The 20141-nt window shown below is 41.8% G+C and overlaps 1 protein-coding gene across 1 annotated transcript in view; it reads left to right on the forward strand.

The window, feature by feature from the left end:
* The first annotated feature begins 354 nt into the window (after nt 1–354).
* LOC112132108 (sulfotransferase 1C1-like) overlaps nt 355–20141 on the forward strand; it is a 34744-nt gene continuing 14957 nt past the window's right edge. The window contains exons 1-3 of the mRNA XM_054547872.1: nt 355–577; nt 5709–5828; nt 7857–7954. Coding sequence (XP_054403847.1) covers nt 400–577; nt 5709–5828; nt 7857–7954 — 396 coding nt within the window. The 5' untranslated portion in view covers nt 355–399. The remainder of the gene's footprint in view (nt 578–5708; nt 5829–7856; nt 7955–20141) is intronic.

Below are 20141 nucleotides of genomic sequence, written 5' to 3' on the forward strand. Positions count from 1 at the left end.
AATTCCTGGAGGCCTGCTCCAGGCATTCCTTCAATATTTTCTCTCAATTCCCCATCTCCATGGGCATCCACAGGACCAGGAAGTGACCTCCTGGACTTGCGCAGGCCCCTGGACTGGTGCCCTGCTGCTGTTCTTCCTCGTGGCAGTATGGAGGTACAGCCCTGCCAGAATCTCACCAGTAGAAAGAGTAAGGCCTATTCTGGCACAGTGCTGAAGATTTTGTTCCAGTTCTACCCAGGAGCCATTCAAATTGTCTCTTTGTTTGCCTGAACATATTTACCTGTAATGAATGACCACAGCTCTGTGCCCAAAGCACTGAATACATAAAACCCGTGTGAATCTCGACTTTCATTTACTTTTTACTTTCCCCTGCTGGTGCCCAAGACCACGGTGGAAGAAATGGTTAAGTATAAGGTGGAGGAGACAAGTGAGTTAGAATGCGGCTTGTTACCCCCAGAAGAATTTTCCCAAGTGAATGGAATCATTCTTCAAAAGAAAGTATGCGATTTCTGGGATAAGGTCTGGAACTTCCAAGCCAAGCCTGATGACCTGCTCATTGCTTCTTACCCCAAAGCAGGTATGTACATGGACATGAGAAGAGGGAAGTAGAAGTTGGAGCATGTATCAGCACCTTATGGGGTCATGTAGTAAAGTCAAACAGCAGAGGAAGGAAGTGTCCTTGTCTATAAATCAGACAGAATGGCAAAGGATCTAAGATTTTTCTATAAAACTATAGGGATTTTTTTAGAGATAGAGTTGTTGGTATATCAAAAATATATAACTAGTCAAAGCAGATTCTTCCGGTTAAAAAAATCCATGTTATTCATTTTTTTTCTTTCATTCAACAATTACCTATCAAGAATCTTCTAAATGCCAGAGACTGGCACCAAGCATAGTGATCGGTAAAATGTTCGTTATCTTTGTCCTGCAGGGATTTACAGTACAGTCTAGAGAAGAACATTAAACCATTAAACAAATCATTTCACAGAATTTTGATTACCTGTGATAAGATCTTAGAAAGAAATGTAGAGGGTGTAATGAAAGAATATTGGGGGTCCTAATTCAGATTAAGGAATCAGTACTCTGAAATTCTCAGCTACTGTGATTATTATATAGGGAATGTATTATCAGTTTGCTGTGGCTATGAAACAAAGTACCACTAGCTCAGTGGCTTAAACAATAGATATTTATTGTCTCACAGTTTGGGAGGCCACAAGTCCAAAATCTAGGTACCAGCAGACTTGGTTTCTTTTGAGGGCTGTGAGGAAAGGCACTGTTCCAGGCCTCTCTCTTTGGCAGGTATATGGCATCTTCACATTCACATTGCACTCTCCATGTGTGCACATCTACCTCCAAATCCTGCCTTTTTATATAGACATCAGTCATACTGGGTTAGAGCCATCGTAATGACATCATTTCTATTTGATTACCTCTATAAAGACTCTATCTCCAAATAAGGTCACATTCTGTGGTACTGTGGGTTAGAACTTCAACATATTAATTTGGGGGGCACATAAGTTAGCCCATAACAGGGAGCATGGAGAGGAAGATTTCCATATGCTGACAGGAGCAGTAGGACTTACTGATAGATGATATATGGGGGGTGAGAGAAAGAGAGGAGACAAGCTTTGGGGCTGGAATGATCAGGTGGATGCCAGTGCCAAGAACTGACTCAGGGAAGTCCAGAGAGGACCAGGTCTGAGAGGGGCCGGGACATCTATTAGGCAGTTGAATGGATTGAAAGGAGTCAAAAATGGACTGGGGAACACAAGATGTTATGTGTTGCCATTTCCAGATGAGAAAGAAAGTAGCTTGGACTAAGGAGGTGAGAGTGCAAATGAAGAGTCAGAGAAAAATTGAGATGTATTTTGGAGGTAGAATTACTTGAGATCCGAGAGGAAGTGATGACTTGTGGGTGACTCTCTTCTGGCTTTATCAACTGAGTGGCCTCTTGTACTGGGATGGGAAAGCCTGGGAGAGGGAGAGGCATGGAGCCTGCGCAGAAGGTAGGCAGGTTAAACTACAGCTCAGTTTGGGACATGTTAAGTTTGAGGTGACCTTTAGACCACTAAGTGTTGACGTCAGGGGGCTGTCAGAAATACAGCACAGAGGGAAGCCCACTCTGGCTGAAGATATAACTGGAGTTGCTATAGATAGTGAAATCTCAGGTTAAATGCCCTACGGAAGAGCCTGAGGCAAGGATTCAGGTACACATGATTTATTGGAAGGGTGCTCTTTAGGAAAAAAAAAAAAAAAAAAAAACAGTAAGGGTATGTATAGGATAGGGGAGGGGAAGGGGCCAAGTAAAAATGTGGCATTGGGTAAAGCCTTGCCCTGATGTTGTTAGGGCAGGAGGGGAAGGTGTGGAAGAATGGAGACTTTCTCTATTAGGAGCCTCCCTTCAGAGGAGGACACTTCTCTAGCAAAGCAGGTAGCTGAGAGACATGAGTGGCCAACGCTCACAGCCGTGGAGGAGGTGAGGGGGTGCAAGAGGCTGGTACAGGGGATCTGAGGAAGCCACCAACAGTGTCTACTAAAGATGGTGTTCAAAGCAATGGGAATGAACGAAATCACATGGGAAGAAAGCATAGAGGAAAAAGAGGGCACAGGACCAAACCCCAAGAAGCTTTCCCACTTAGATGTTGGACAGAGAAGTCAGAAGTGGGTAGTGTCCTGGCAACCAGTGGAGTGAATCTTTGAGCCAGAAAGATCTGAACTGAGTGCCTGTTTTGATCTAATTAATCACATGGCTGTCAGATGGGCACTGCACTTGGTACTTGTAAACAGCCCCAGCCACAGCCTGGAGTGACTACTGGGTTTTCTTTCCTCAAGTTGTCAGTTCTATCAACACAGATTCTATTTGACTCTCCTGGAGGCAGGATTATCCCCTGAAAACTTGAACAGCCTTTTTTACAAAGCAAGGCAAGTTATCCAGGGTCACATTCTTAGTAACTTCCCTCTAGGATAACACTTATCAATGTGGAAGAAGAAATACTATGCTACAAGTGGGAAATAATTATGAAAAGAAAATTTCATTTGACTAAGAAGTTTACCTCCTTGAGACTCGTGAGAACTGAGCATTTTCCCAGCTCAAATTTGGAAAATGAGAAAGAACATTTTTTCTGAGACTAGCTACAGGGCATGACAGATACTTGAGACATGCGGGAAACAGCTGACCTGATGCTGTGGTGACTTCATCATTTATCCTCAAAACTAAGTCATCTGATACAGAAAGAAACACTGTTAGTAATTAATCTGGGACAACAGAATCAAGCTGTATTGCCCTGGGTAAGTTGGAAGGTTACAGTGACCCTATAAAACACAAGCCATCCCAGATGCTAGGTTCCAGGCCCCATCTACTACTTGCCTAAGTGAGTCAGCCTGTCATAATCTGAAATCATGATCCTCACTCCCAAACCAGCCCCTTTTCTTCCCAGAAAGCAGATTCTGAGTTGAAGGTAAGTATGTGAGATGTTTATTAGGGAGTGCTCCTGGGATCACTCCCCCTGGAAGTAAAGGGAAGCAAGCAGGATTTTCCAGAGGGAGAAGTTGAGCTTCAACTCAGTCCTAGCAAAAAGCCTCCTACAGGATGATCTGAAGCTGGGATGGCCCTGCAAAGTTGGTTCCATCCCAGTTGGGGAGAGGGGAGCAGAGTGTCAGCCAGTCTCTGGATGGAAGATGTCCCAGGAAGGGACCTGGAGAGGGCTGAATAGCTGGGGGCCATCTGCCAGCAGCATCCCCAGCAGCTGATGGAATAAACACTTCCATTCAGAAGCAAACTCTGGGCTGTGCATCCATCGCCTTTTACAATATCCATGAATAGCTGTAGAGCACAGCCCTTGCCACAGCTTGCCTGAGCCATGCCATGGCTTTCTGAGTTGCCATTCAGGTCAACAACTGTGCCTGGAATTGCCACCTTGTTGGTGGAGTCCACGGAAAAGCAGACATCAACCTGTGCTGGAAACCAGTCCATAGTGGTGACTGAGAAGCATAATCTACTGGAATTCAGCTCCCCGGGGCAAGAGGGAGGCAGTTACTGGTGAGTACGACTCATGATGCAAGGTGCCCTGTCAGCAGGCTGAGTTGGGAGCAAGTCTGGAATGTGCGGCAAGGAGGTCTGGCAGAAGCCCTTGCACAGTGTGGGCCAAACAGGAATAGGGTCAGGGCCACTGAGGGAGCCCAGGTTTCCTGAGATGCTCACAGCATCTACGACAGCAGAGCCAATTACAAAGGTGGAGTCTGGAGGTAGAGGCACCCATGACTTCCTCTGAGAGGCTGCAGGCAAGCAAGGCCCAAATTCCATGCTCAGAGATGAGAGGAAAAAGCAGAGCTAGCCTCTGTGGAGAAGGGCTCTCTGGAACTGCCAAAGCAGTGTGGATTGGGAATTAGGACAGCACATCATCAGGAGGCAACAAAGGTTCAAAGACGAAGACAGTGCTGACCCCAGAAGGGCAGAAAGATAAATTGGTTTTAGTACAGAGTAGGAACTGACCAGGAGCTGAGCAGCTGGCACAAGGGCATAGTCTAGAGGCGGAGCTAGAGCCATGGCACTGCACCCAGGTACCTCCATCAGGGTACTAGGGAAAGGAGACCAGGATCACAGAAAACTGGTATGGGGAAGCCACGATGAGAATGGCACCTTCTTCCCCAGGGCTTCCCCGAGCACAGTGGTTCCATCTGTTCTAGCTCTGGCCCTCGGGATGTACGCCAACACCGTCAAAACATGAAGACAGCTACCATTTCTTTAGTGCCTATGACAAGCTGGATTCTGCCTATTTTCTCTTCCAACTCTCAAAACCACATGAGAATCATTAATATATATCAGGTTTACATAATTCATCCAAAACCACCCAACACATACATCATATATAGGAGTCGAGTCCATTTGATTCCACAGCCCCACACACATCCAATCCATGCTTCCCCACAGAAAAACAGGACCAGGTCAGCCAAGTGTCCCAGAAGCGAAATAAGGATGCACTTTCTGAGGACAGACACTGCAGAAGCCAGGACCCAGTCCAAGGAAGCCCCAGAATCAGGAAGCAGATCTCAGACAAGACCGTGAAGAGAAACAAATTTTACTCTCAAATTCAGCAAAGGTCATTTTTTCATTTATAAGGAGTTCACCTTTCTTGTAGAAGCCACTGTTTAACTTTTCTTTGCCTTTGAAAGAGGAATTCATTCAATCTCATTTTTTCAGTTTGTGGATTATCTGAAATTCTTACTTTTCCTTCTTTTTCTTATTATGGACACTGTGTCAGTTCCTTGGTTCTTAAAAAAAAAATAAAAAATAAAAAAATAAAAGTAACCCAAGGAAGAGAAACTAGACTACTTATTAGCAGCCAGAGCTTTTAATGGTAAAAGTTAGGGTTTGGGAATTTCTGCAATTTTCTTCAAATGGAAATTTTTAAAATAATCCCTGTTGTTACATATAATAGTTATTTGTATTATCGTTTTATAGAAATACCAATGCATATTCAGATTTTTTTAAGTACATCATTGGATTACAAAAATAAAGAAGTCACATTTCAACCCTTAAGCTTTCTGGTGAGGAAAAGATTATCTTAATAGTTGGTTTTAATTCAATGTCGTAAGCAACATAAGTGAGGTATTAACAGGCAAATTAATTTTTTATAGCATTTTTCTAAATTCTAAGTTGTGGAAAATCAATAATCAGTTTCTCAGATCTTTATTCTACTCTCTTTCAGGAACTTGGACACAGGAAATTGTAGATCTGATACAAAATGATGGAGATATTGAGAAAAGCAGGCACGTTTCCATTCAACTTCGACACCCTTTCCTGGAGTGGATAAGAAGGACACACTGTGGTAAGTCTTCCATTTACAAACCCACAGTCCTCACATAAAGGTTAACAATTCAAAAGTAGTCAGTCTGAAAGTCAAACATATTCTGGTGGGGAAAAACTCCCTTTAATCCCTAATTCTAAGTACTGGATGAAAAATAACTTTTCTTGTGCAAATCTAGATAGATCCTTTCGCCTAACGTATTTCTCTTCAACACTTAACAATAGAGAGGTACAATCTCTCAATTAAACAAAGTGTTCAACCAGTTACAAGTGCCAAGCATTAGCTACACAGTTCTCACCCAACAGAGTCCCTGCTTGCTCATGCGGCACCCCAGTGTCAGTGCCAAAGACGTCTGGCACCAAGGACCACAGATTCAAATTTGGAGTGCACCATGCACTTCCCATGAAAAAATAAGTGTCATAGTCATAGCTAAGACTTTCATAGCACATATCAGGTGTCAGGCATTATTCTTTTATATATATATATATATATATATATATATATATATATATACTTTAAGTTCTGGGGTACATGTGCAGAATGCGCAGGTTTGTTACATAGGTATACACGTGCCATGGTAATTTGCTGCACCCATCAACCCATCATCTACATTAGGTATTTCTCCTAATGCTATCCCTCCCCTAGCCCCCCAACCCCCAACAGGCCCCAGTGTGTGATGTTCCCCTCCATGTGTCCATGTGTTCTCAGTGTTCAACTCCCACTTATGAGTGAGAACATGTGGTGTTTGGTTTTCTGCTCTTGTGTTAGTTTGATGAGAATGATGGCTTCTAGCTTCATCCATGTCCCTGCAAAGGACATGAACTTCATCCTTTTTTACAGCTGCATAGTATTCCATGGTGTATATCTGCCACATTTTCTTTATCCACTCTATCATTGATGGGCATTTAAATGGCTGGCATTATTCTAAATACTTTTCGCATATTAAATCACTTATTCTTCACAACTTGTGAGGTAGCTGCCAGGTTGCCAGGTTATATGTGAAGAAATTGAGATACAGAGGGATTATGATTGTTGAAGGTCCACAATTAATAGGTAGCAGAGCCAAGATTTGGACTCAGGAATTCTGTTTCCTAAGTTCATGCTCTCAACCACTAAGCTATACAGTGTGCATGAATGTGTGTGTGTCTCCTATATGGACTCCAGCTATACGTATCTGAGGGATAGAGTGGAATTAAATAGTCCATGTTGGACCAGCGTTGCTACCTGGTCATCTTTAATTAGACTTTTTCTACAAAAATCCATTCTAGTTCCATCTGAACAATTGACTTCTGACCTCATCTCTGGGAAATGAATGAACAAACAAATTGCCTAAAACCAAATTTGCTCGTTGTCTTCTCTCTCATTCCCTTTTTGTGGGAGCAGGGGTAGGATGGGGGGAACTAGACTAACATGTGCCGGGTTTTCCAAACCGCTCATTGGTGTCATACCAGAGTGCTTGAGAAAAATGGCCAAAATAAGGGTTAAATATAATGGGGAACAGGTTTTGAAAAGTGTTCTAGTCCATACTAAGTGATCTGGGTTTTACCCTGGAGGCCATCTGTGGACACATCTTTGAGAGTCCTCAAGACCTCTAAAACAATTTCTTAATTATGACTTTATTTTCATGGTAATTAAAAAAAATATAAAGTAAACTCATTCTGGGTCACCTGGATGATCACCATGGAATCTGAATTCTGCCAATGTGGTCTCATTTTCCTCATTTGCATTGGTGCCAACAATCCCTTGTTGCCAAGCGGAACTGTGGTAATTTCTGAAGGCTAATGCGATGAGAAATGGAGAGGACACTTAACAGTAAATAACATACCAAATGAAGGCCAATGTAGCAAAAAATCAGAGGTAAGAAAGGAAATACAAAGTGCTAAGTACTAAAAGAAAATAGGGAGAAATGGTTTCTTATCATCTAGGGGTGAAGAAGGCATAACATGGCACAAAACCCGGAAGCCATTAGGAAAAAAACCGATAAGATCAACTGCATAAAAATTAAAACTTTTTTAAAAATTAAAGAATAAGCCAGGAAAATTTTTGCAGGGATTGACCAGGCTAACGCAATGCCTTCCCCAAGGACCCTGAAAACTCATCTTCCTGTACAACTACTGCCTCCATCCTTCTGGGAGGAAAACTGTAAGGTAAGCTTAAAACAGAAAATATTTAGAGACAAATTTTCCTCATGAGAACATAGGGAGCAGTTTATTGTGTCATAACCATTGCCCAGCCATCCCTACGTTGTGTCTGCCAGGAGCAGATTATGGAACCTACTATCATCTTCCATGTTCTTAATCTCTCATTGATAAGGATGTGCTTAGCATACACCTATATCAAGAAGGAGAGGATAAACATATACTAGGCTCATTTCTGAGCATCTTAGCCCCTTAACAATGCTATAAGGTAGAGGTACCTGAGCATATTGTAGCTCAGAGCTGTTACATAACTTGTCTAATGACAAACACATGGAAGGTGGAAGAGATGGGCTGCAAATCCACCTCTTCATTACCCAACAGCCCATGCTCTTTCTGTTACTCTATACCACCTACTCTATGCCTCCTATAACCACAGAACTCTTCTAAAGCTTCTATATGGTTGGCCTCCTGCCAATCTTAAGGTAATGAGTATTTAAATGATCAGAAAGTGGCACTGAAGGAATCTTAAAAACTATATGCTCTACTATCCTCTCACTTTATCTCACTTGTAGCTAAACTGTCTCTTGCAAACATCTAAAGGTGCCTACAAGCTGCAAGCCCTAGTCATTCTGAGACTTGATGAAAGTCAAATTTTTGTAAACATCAAATTTATTTTCCATATTGAAGTCTACAAGGGTGCAGATGCATTTTCATGTATGTCTTAAATTGGTCACTAAGGAATTTTTTTTAACTCTTTCAGAGCACCAAGAGACCATTTATTGCCTTTCAATCTAAAAAAGTGCTCCTCTACAGGGAGGGTCTATAAATGGGCCTTGGCACTAAGCCAAAGCAGTCCCCACCCTCCCTTTGCATGTGGCATTCTGTTCCCTCTGACAGCTTGCCAAGATCCACACCTTTACTGTCTCTGGTTCTCTAGAGTACATCCAGGGTCTTACTCACTCTACCTTACTGACCCTAGTGGATCTTCCTACGTAGATCTGGAGTCTGGGGGCAGGGGGTGCTGAATGACTGAAAGCAAATGGAAATATATTGTTAGTACAAATAGAGCCAGGCCTGGGCTAGGAGGATCAGTAAAATAAGAATAACTATAACAGCAATCTAGCAAGTACCAAAAGCATGCTCAGGTACCTCCACCTTATAGCATTATTAAGAGGCTAAGAGGCTCAGAACTGAACCTAGTAGATGTTGGTTCTCTCTTCTTGAAGTAGGTATATACTGAGCCCACCCTTATCAATGAGAGATTAAGAACCAGGAAAGGTGTCATGGGAGCAGAAAGTGGGGAGCACGAAACTTCTTGAAAAGGAGGGTCAACAAAAGTGACAGAGGAGTCAGGGCATAAAGAACAGACATAAATTTGTCAAGTGATAAGAGAGGGAAGGACATTCCATGTGACTGAAAGAGCAAAAGCCAAGACTTAAGAAAATAGGTCCAACGCCGGAAAAGAAGCATGAGAGGTGGGAAGGAGCCAGAGATGCCCTGTTGCACAGCCTTGCCTGCTAAGATGTTTGGACTTAACCTGTAGGCTACTTGGATCCCACTGAAGAATGTGAAATGAACAAGGAAGTGACATGATCCCATTTACATTTTAGAAAGCTCCCCTGGGGGATGTGGTGGTAGGGAGGGGTGAACAGAACTGGCGCAAGACTGAAAACAGGATATCAGTGAGGAGATGGTGGCAATAGTCCAGGAAAAGAATTTAAAAGGCTTGGGTTAAGGCAGAGGCAGTGAGAAAATGAATTCCAAATGTACATAACAGGCAGAATTTACAAGATCTCTCAAGGACCTGCTATAGAAGACATGGAAAAAGAAACATCTTGTATGATTTTGTCACTGTAACTGTTGATCGTGGTACCATTAATGGAAAGAGATCATAAAAGAGGAGCAGTTAGTTTGTGTGAAGATTAATTGAATTTTGAACCCATCGAGTCTAAAATGCATGCAGAACATTCAGGTAGGGATACAGATACATGGGTCTCTAGCTCGGGAGACAGACATGTACTAGAAACAAATTCGTGAATCATAAACATATGAAATGTATCGCAATAGAAACAGATAACAAAAAAAAAAAACAGGAAAAGCAAATATAGTGAAAATAAAAGTAGGCCCCAGGCAGAGCACTAAAGAAGGCCAACATTTAACTATTTCAAACTTTTAGTGATCATAAACCCCATCGAGAATCTACAGAAAGTTGTGACTCCACTCCTGACAAAGTACACATCTATAAACAATTTTGCATACACTTTTAGAGAGAGGGACAGACCTCTTGAAGGTCATCATTTTAAGACACCCTGATTTAAGAGTAGAGTGGCAGAGCAGGACACACTAAAGAAGGAGAATCAGGAACATTATAGGACAGCCATGAAATCAGCACTACCACAGAAGAAGGGAAGGTAAGTGAGATCAGGGAAGGGTAAGCAAAGGGAATCGGAGGGCGAGATTACACAGACCCCGAACACCAGGTTGAGAACTTTGAACTTAATCATAAGACCAAGGTACAGAAATTGACAAGTTTTACACAGGGAAGCAATGTCATCTGATTTGCATTTTTACAAGATCATTCTGGCTGCTGGATGATGAGTGGAAGAGAACAAAGATGCATTCATGACCTTTAGCACATGGTTACCAGAACAGATATGCTATGCACACTGAATGCCCAATTTCTAACTTGTTGTATCATTTATTTTGTTTCCTCTCACCACTCTAGATAATCTATGTGTCAAGAAATGCCAAGGATAGCCTGGTGTCCTACTACCATTTTCAAAGGATGAACAAAGCACTCCCTGACCCGGGAAGCTGGGATGACTACTTTGAAACATTCCTGGCAGGCAATGGTGAGCCAAGTGCATGAAACCAGCCTTCACTTATGTCTGCAGAGGATAAGCTTTCCCCATCAAATTCTCCTGGGGAAACAAAATTCATCCGTAGAAGCGGCTCAGATTTTCTTGGAGGGAAGGACTAGAGGCAACATCCTGAGAGATGTGGCTAGCCCTGGCTGTCATCTGTGGTCAGTGGATTTGCTTCCAATTGCAATATATCCTCTGAATGAAGTCAAACCAGTATTATAGGCAAGCCAGCTATAAGAGAGGGTCCCAACTCTAAGCCTATGTTAAATGTTTTACATGCATTAACTCGTTTAATCTTTAGAGCAACCCTATAAGCTTGGTAACAATAGTCATCATTTGTAGGTGATGAAACTGAGGCTCAGTGAGTTTGAGTAACTTGCCTATCATTACCCTGCACACACACATACACACACAGAGGAACTCCTGAAGAATATTTTCATAATAAAAAGATTTCTCAAAAGTTTTTTTAAAAATGGTAATTTAAGCAAGCTTTTACAAGGTTATACATTTGGAGAAGTACAATATAAATATAATATCAAATTGGTTTGCACGATGAAGTTGAATTGACAGCTTTGCATGATTAAAACCTAAATATTTGCACCAAAGCACTTCATTATTCAAGTTAAAAATTTATAACTGAAACAATTATTTATATAGTCCTATGGAGAAACAACTGCCTTGTCGCCTATATTTAAGTTTTTTTCCTCTAAAATAATTATAAATAAATGTAATAAAGTAGTCCTTCCCATTAGTAACAAACCACCAGTAATGCATGAAAATATACCTTTGATTGCCATTTGACTTTCATAATTTTAAATAACAAAAATTATTATTATTATTATTATTATTATTATTATTATTATAGTCTTCTCCTTATGAGATACACTCTGAAAATGATCCATTGTACCCCAAGGTATTTTCACTGGTTGAATGTCTCTAGTAAATTTGATTGTAGGTGTTCTAACAATGATGTCAGAATGTCTTTGGACAAAGAGTGATCCCTAAGAAAGTGACGTTGTTGACAGGTTGAGACATTGGGCTTGTGCAAGGCCAGGACTGGGCTGATGTAGACGGCTGTTCCTAAATCAGAGAGCTGAGAGGATAGTTCCAACTCCTTGCCCTGCATCAGGCAAGTTGCGCACCAGAGAAGAGAAGCACTGAAGTCAAACAAAGCCTTAGGGCTACTCCTCTACCCACACACACACACACACACACACACACACACACACACACACACACACGAAGTCCTGAAGAAGCACCTTCAGGGCCAATAGCATGGAACATGGGTAGAAGGAATCAAGAATAAGAAGTAGAACAATAGCAGCTCCCCCTATTTATGAGGGTCTTAGTACCAGTGCCATGCTGAGGCATTTCACCCAGCTGGAGTAGCACAAGTTCTCTCTGCCAAAGTGCATATAGACTGGCCCTATGTCTCGGTCATCTACCCATACAGCTTGCCCTGACCTAAGCAGGTTCCTGCAGCACAGGGTTCTCAGTAATTAAACTGACACAGCCCAAGACAGAATAGAATGGCTGGTCACCCTATGACTACGCTGCATGCCAAAAGAGAGAAAAGGGTTGAATAGATACTCCCTAATGATTGGAAGCTATCACTGGGAGTAGGGCTGAAGTGCTCTTAGACATGCTAGTAACAAAGAGACTTTCAGACACATCCTACCTAATCTTTACGCTGTATAAATGAAACATAAGAAGGGCAAATTTTGGCAGAAGGGATAATATAATAGAAGAAAGGGGAAAAATATTACTGAATTTTTTAGTTAAATTTTTAAGTGACTTTTGTTGAGTAGCTACTATGTGTCAGACACTTACTATTACACTGTGTCCTAGGCACTACCAGACTATTGCTTTCACATGTCTTAGCACTGGCCCATGCTATTATTTCTCCCACCTTAAAATAAAATAACATTTAAAAACCACTCTGTTGACCCTACCTCCCCAACCCCAGTTATCTCCCCCAACTTTCCCTCCATTTACTACAAACACCTTGTGGCACTAGCTTACACTATTATCTTCAATTTCTCTCCCAACACCACCAAACCTGTCCTGCCAGGGTCATCATGACTTCCACATCACTAAACCCAATGATCAATCCTCTGTCCTCATCTCATTTAAGCCATCAACATCATCTAACGCAATTGGTCACACTCTCTCTTCCTTGAAATGATTTCCTTATTGGCTCCCAGGACCAGGACCCCTCCCCCTCCCCTGACATTCCTCCTACGTCTCTGTTCCTTCCCAGTCTCCTTTGCTGGTTTCTCTTTATCTCCCAGATGTCTACAGTTGGCTCCTTTCTCTCTTCTACCTACATCATTCCTTGGTCAATATCACTCACTTTGTGGTTTCAGATGTCACCTATCTGCTGATGACTCCAAGATTTGCATTAGTTGGACTTTCAGCCAAGATGGCCAAATAGGAACAGCTCCGGTCTACAGCTCCCAGTGTGAGCGACGCAGAAGACAGGTGATTTCTGCATTTCCATCTCAGGTACCGGGTTAATCTCACTACGGAGTGCCAGACAGTGAGCGCAGGACAGTGGGTGCAGCGCACCACGTGCGAGCCAAAGCAGGGTGAGGCATTGCCTCACTCGGGATGCGCAAGGGGTCAGGGAGTTTCCTTTTCTAGTCAAAGAAAGGGATGACAGATGGCAGCTGGAAAATCGGGTCACTCCCACCCTAATACTGCGCTTTTCCAACGGGCTTAAAAAACGGCACACCAGGAGATTACATCCCGCACCTGGCTAACCACGGAGTCTCACTGATTGCTAGCACAGCAGTCTGAGATCAAACTGCAAGGCGGCAGCAAGGCTGGGGGAGGGGTGCCCACCATTGCCCAGGCTTGCTTAGGTAAACAAAGCAACCAGGAAGCTCGAACTAGGTGGAACCCACCACACCTCAAGAAGGCCTGCCTGACTCTATAGGCTCCACCTCTGGGGGCAGGGCACAGACAAACAAAAAGACAGCAGTAACCTCTGCAGACTTAAATGTCCCTGTCTGACAGCTTTGAAGAGAGCAGTGGTTCTCCCAGCATGCAGCTGGAGATCTGAGAACGGGCAGACTGCCTCCTCAAGTGGATCCCTGATCCCTGACCTCTGAGCAGCCTAACTGGGAGGCACCCCCCAGTAGGGGCAGACTGACACCTCACACGGCCGGGTACTCCTCTGAGACAAAACTTCCAGAGGAACGATCAGACAGCAGCATTCATGGTTCACGAAAATCCGCTGTTCTGCAGCCACCGCTTCTGATACCCAGGCAAACAGGGTCTGGAGTGGACCTCTAGCAAACTCCAACAGACCTGCAGCTGAGGGCCCTGTCTGTTAGAAGGAAAACTAACAAACAGAAAGGACATCCACACCAAAAACCCATCTGTACATCACCATCATCAAAGACCAAAAGTAGATAAAACCACAAAGATGAGAAAAAACAGAGCAGAAAAACTGGAAACTCTAAAAAGCAGAGCACCTCTCCTCCTCCAAAGGAACACAGTTCCTCACCAGCAACAGAACAAAGCTGGACGGAGAATGACTTTGCTGAGTTGAGAGAAGAAGGCTTCAGACAATCAAACTACTCTGAGCTACAGAAGGAAATTCAAACCAAAGGCAAAGAAGTTAAAAACTTTGAAAAAAATTTAGACAAATGTATAACTAGAAGAACCAATACAGAGAAGTGCTTAAAGGAGCTGATGGAGCTGAAAGCCAAGGCTCGAGAACTACGTGAAGAATGCAGAAGCCTCAGGAGCCAATGTGATCAAATGGAAGAAAGGGTATCAGTGATGGAAGATGAATTGAATGAAATGAAGCAAGACGGGAAGTTTAGACAAAAAAGAATAAAAAGAAATGAACGAAGCCTCCAAAAAATATGGGACTATGTGAAAAGACCAAATCTACATCTGATTGGTGTACCTGAAAGTGACGGGGAGAATGGAACCAAGATGGAAAACACTCTGCAGGATAATATCCAGGAGAACTTCCCCAATCTAGCAAGGCAGGCCAACATTCACATTCAGGAAATACAGAGAACGCCACAAACATACTCCTCGAGAAGAGCAACTCCAAGATACATAATTGTCATATTCACCAAAGTTGAAATGAAGGAAAAAATGTCAAGGGCAACCAGAGAGAAAGGTCAGGTTACCCACAAAGGGAAGCCCATCAGACTAACAGCGGATCTCTCAGCAGAAACTCTACAAGCCAGAAGAGAGTGGGGGCAAATCTTCAACATTCTTAAAGGAAAGAATTTTCAACCCAGAATTTCATATCCAGCCAAACTAAGCTTCATAAGTGAAGGAGAAATAAAATAATTTACAGACAAGCAAATGCTGAGAGATTTTGTCACCACCAGGCCTGCCCTAAAAGAACTCCTGAAGGAAGCACTAAACATGGAAAGGAACGACCTGTACCAGCCGCTGCAAAATCATGCCAAAATGTAAAGACCATCGAGACTAGGAAGAAACTGCATCAACTAACGAGCAAAATAACCAGCTAACATCATAATGACAGGATCAAATTCACACATAACAATATTAACTTTTAGTGTAAATGGACTAAATGATCCAATTAAAAGACACAGACTGGCAAATGGGATAAAGAGTCAAGACCATCAGTGTGCTGTATTCACGAAACCCATCTCACGTGCAGAGACACACATAGGCTCAAAATAAAACGATGGAGGAAGATCTACCAAGCAAATGGAAAACAAAAAAAGGCAGGGGTTGCAATCCTAGTCTCTGATAAAACAGACTTTAAACCAACAAAGATCAAAAGAGACAAAGAAGGCCATTAAATAATTGTAAAGGAATCAATGCAACAAGAAGAGCTAACTGTCCTAAATATATATGCACCCAATACAGGAGCACCCAGATTCATAAAGCAAGTCCTGAGTGACCTACAAAGAGACTTAGACTCCCACACAATAATAATGGGAGACTTTAACACCCCACTGTCAACATTAGACAGATCAACGAGACAGAAAGTTAACAACAATACCCAGGAATTGAACTCAGCTCTGCACCAAGCGGACGTAATAGACATCTACAGAACTCCCCACCCCAAATCAACAGAATATACATTTTTTTCAGCACCACACCACACCTATTCCAAAATTGACCACATAGTTGGAAGTAAAGCTCTCCTCAGCAAATGTAAAAGAAGAGAAATTATAACAAACTGTCTCTCAGACCACAGTGCCATCAAACTAGAACTCAAGATTAAGAAACTCACTCCAAACCGCTCAACTACATGGAAACTGAACAACCTGCTCCTGAATGACTACTGGGTATATAACAAAATGAAGGCAGAAATAAAGATGTTCTTTGAAACCAACGAGAACAAAGACACAGCATACCAGAATATCTGGGACACATTCAAAGCAGTGTGTAGAGGGTAATTTATAGCACTAAATGCCCACAAGAGAAAGCAGGAAAGATCCAAAATTGACACCCTAACATCACAATTAAAAGAACTAGAAAAGCAAGAGCAAACACATTCAGAAGCTAGCAGAAGGCAAGAAATAACTAAAATCAGAGCAGAACTGAAGGAAATAGAGACACAAAAAACCCTCCAAAATATTAATGAATCCAGGAGCTGGTTTTTTGAAAGCATCAACAAAATTCATAGACCACTTGCAAGACTAATAAAGAAAAAGAGAGAGAAGAATCAAATAGATGCAATAAAAAATGATAAAGGGGATATCACCACCGATCCCACAGAAATACAAACTACCATCAGAGAATACTACAAACACCTCTATGCAAATAAACTAGAAAATCTAGAAGAAATGGATAAATTCCTCTACACATACACCCTCCCAGGACTAAACCAGCAAGAAGTTGAATCTCTGAATAGACCAATATCAGGCTCTGAAATTGTGGCAATAATCAATAGCTTACCAACCAAAAAGAGTCCAGGACCAGATGGATTCACAGCCAAATTCTACCAGAGGTACAAGGAGGAACTGGTACCATTCCTTCTGAAACTATTCCAATCAACAGAAAAAGAGGGAATCCTCCCTAACTCATTTTATGAGGCCAGCATCATCCTGATACCAAAGCCGGGCAGAGACACAACCAAAAAAGAGAATTTTAGACCAATATCCTTGATGAACATTGATGCAAAAATCCTCAATAAAATACTGGCAAACCAAATCCAGCAGCACATCGAAAAGCTTATCCACCATGATCAAGTGGGCTTCATCCCTGGGATGCAAGGCTGGTTCAATATACACAAATCAATAAATGTAATCCAGCATATAAACAGAACCAAAGACAAAAACCACATGATAATCTCAAGAGATGCAGAAAAGGCCATTCACAAAATTCAACAACACTTCATGCTAAAAACTCTCAATAACTTAGGTATTGATGGGACGTATCTCAAAATAATAAGAGCTATCTATCACAAACCCACAGCCAGTATCATACTGAATGGGCAAAAACTGGAAGCATTCTCTTTGAAAACTGGCACAAGACAGGGATGCCCTCTCTCACCACTCCTATTCAACATAGTGTTAGAAGTTCTGGCCAGGGCAATTATGCAGGAGAAGGAAATAAAGGGTATTCAATTAGGAAAAGAGGAAGTCAAATTGTCTCTGTTTGCAGATGACATGATTGTATATCTAGGAAATCCCATTGTCTCAGCCCAAAATCTCCTTAAGCTGATAAGCAACTTCAGCAAAGTCTCAGGATACAAAAATCAATGTACAAAAATCACAAGCATTCTTATACACCAATAACAGACAAACAGAGAGCCAAATCATGAGTGAACTCCCACTCACAATTGCTTCAAAGAGAATAAAATACTTAGGAATCCAACTTACAAGGGACGTGAAGGACCTCTTCAAGGAGAACTACAAACCACTGCTCAGTGAAATAAAAGAGGATACAAACAAATGGAAGAACATTCCATGCTCATGGGTAGGAAGAATCAATATCGTGAAAATGGCCATACTGCCCAAGGTAATTTATAGATTCAATGCCATCCCCATCAAGCTACCAATGACTTTCTTCACAGAATTGGAAAAAACTACTTTAAAGTTCATATGGAACCAAAAAAGAGCCCGTCAATCCTAAGGCAAAAGAACAAAGCTGGAGGCATCACGCTACCTGACTTCAAACTCTACTACAAGGCTACAGTAACCAAAACAGCATGGTACTGGTACCAAAACAGATATATAGATCAATGGAACAGAACAGAGCCCTCAGAAATAACGCTGCATATCTACAACTATCTGATCTTTGACAAACCTGAGAAAAACAAGCAATGGGGAAAGGATTCCCTATTTAATAATAAATGGTGCTGGGAAAACTGGCTAGCTATATGTAGAAAGCTGAAACTGGATCCCTTCCTTACACCTTATACAAAAATTAATTCAAGATGGATTAAAGACTTAAACGTTAGACCTAAAACCATAAAAACCCTAGAAGAAAACCTAGGCAATACCATTCAGGACATAGGCATGGGCAAGGACTTCATGTCTAAAACACCAAAAGCAATGGCAACAAAAGCCAAAATTGACAAATGGGATCTAATTAAACTAAAGAGCTTCTGCACAGCAAAAGAAACTACCATCAGAGTGAACAGGCAACCTACAAAATGGGAGAAAATTTTCGCAACCTACTCATCTGACAAAGGGCTAATATCCAGAATCTACAAAGAACTCAAACAAATTTACAAGAAAAAAACAAACAACCCCATCAAAAAGTGAGCAAAGGACATGAACAGACACTTCTCAAAAGAAGACATTTATGCAGCCAAAAAACACATGAAAAAATGCTCACCATCACTGGCCATCAGAGAAATGCAAATCAAAACCACAATGAGATACCATCTCACACCAGTTAGAATGGCGATCATTAAAAAGTCAGGAAACAACAGGTGCTGGAGAGGATGTGGAGAAATAGGAACACTTTTACACTGTTGGTGGGACTGTAAACTAGTTCAACCCTTGTGGAAGACAGTGTGGTGATGCCTCAGGGATCTAGAACTAGAAATACCATTTGACTCAGCCATCCCATTACTGGGTACATACCCAAAGGAATATAAATCATGCTGCTATAAAGACATGCACACATATGTTTATTGCGGCACTATTCACAATAGCAAAGTCTTGGAACCAACCCAAATGTCCAACAATGACAGACTGGATTAAGAAAATGTGGTACATATACACCATGGAATACTATGCAGCCATAAGAAATGATGAGTTCATGTCATTTGTAGGGACATGGATGAAATTGGAAATCATCATTCTCAGTAAACTATTGCAAGGACAAAAAACCCAACACCGCATGTTCTCACTCATAGATGGGAATTGAACAATGAGAACACATGGACACAGGAAGGGGAACATCACATTCTGGGGACTGTTGTGGGGTTGGGGGAGGGGGGAGGGTTAGCATTAGGAAATATACCTAATGCTAAATGACGAGTTAATGGGTGCAGCACACCAGCATGGCACATGTATACATATGTAACTAACCTGCATGTTGTGCACATGTACCCTAAAACTTAAAGTATAATAATAATAAAATAAAATAAAGAAAATAAAGTGTAAGGAAGAATTGTGATCAGAAAGGGAAAAGTATATCAGTAAAAAGGAAAATAAAGTGGACCCTGTAAGCTTTCTGAATCTATAAATAGGTACACAATAAACCCCACGCAGAGAAATGGCAAGAGACTCTGAATGAGCCAGGTGTGAGAGGGTATAAGCTTCATGGCTCAACTGCTGCCAGCCCTAGAATTCAAAGCTGGGACATCCATAGTCATTAGCAGCTTTCAACTATGGGCATGTCCATTTTAGCTGACCTTAACCACAGTGAATTACAGGAGGAATGCTCTCTAGTGTATCAAGAAAACTTTCTGTTATTACTGTCATATTTCTTCATCTCTTCTACTAAAGTCATCCCTTTGTTTGGCAAGTCCTGCCAGCTTCCTGTGGGTACATTTTCCCCCCAACCCTATAACCCACACTCTTCCCTAATGCATATTCCTATGTGATGTCCAAAACCCACACAGGAGTAGTTGTTTCCACAATATTATTGTGTGTTTCAATAAAAGCTCAAAATTCATATGGTGAAGCAGGAAATATAATAACACACAAAGCAAAGGCTAAGAATAGTTCATGTGATTGGTCAAAATCTAGCTCTGGGCTTATGGAAATCAAGGCAAAAAGGGAAATAGTTTCCAGGGACTTTTGAACAAATAGGAACTCTAGGTCACTAAGGGAGATAAGACTTTTTGATCCATTTTGTCCTGTTTCACTTTCTGGTTGTTGTTTTGGCACAGAACTCTCAGAGGAGTCTCATATGCACACATTAGA

Source organism: Pongo abelii, chromosome 12 (assembly GCF_028885655.2).
Source record: "Pongo abelii isolate AG06213 chromosome 12, NHGRI_mPonAbe1-v2.0_pri, whole genome shotgun sequence".
NCBI lineage: Eukaryota > Metazoa > Chordata > Mammalia > Primates > Hominidae > Pongo > Pongo abelii.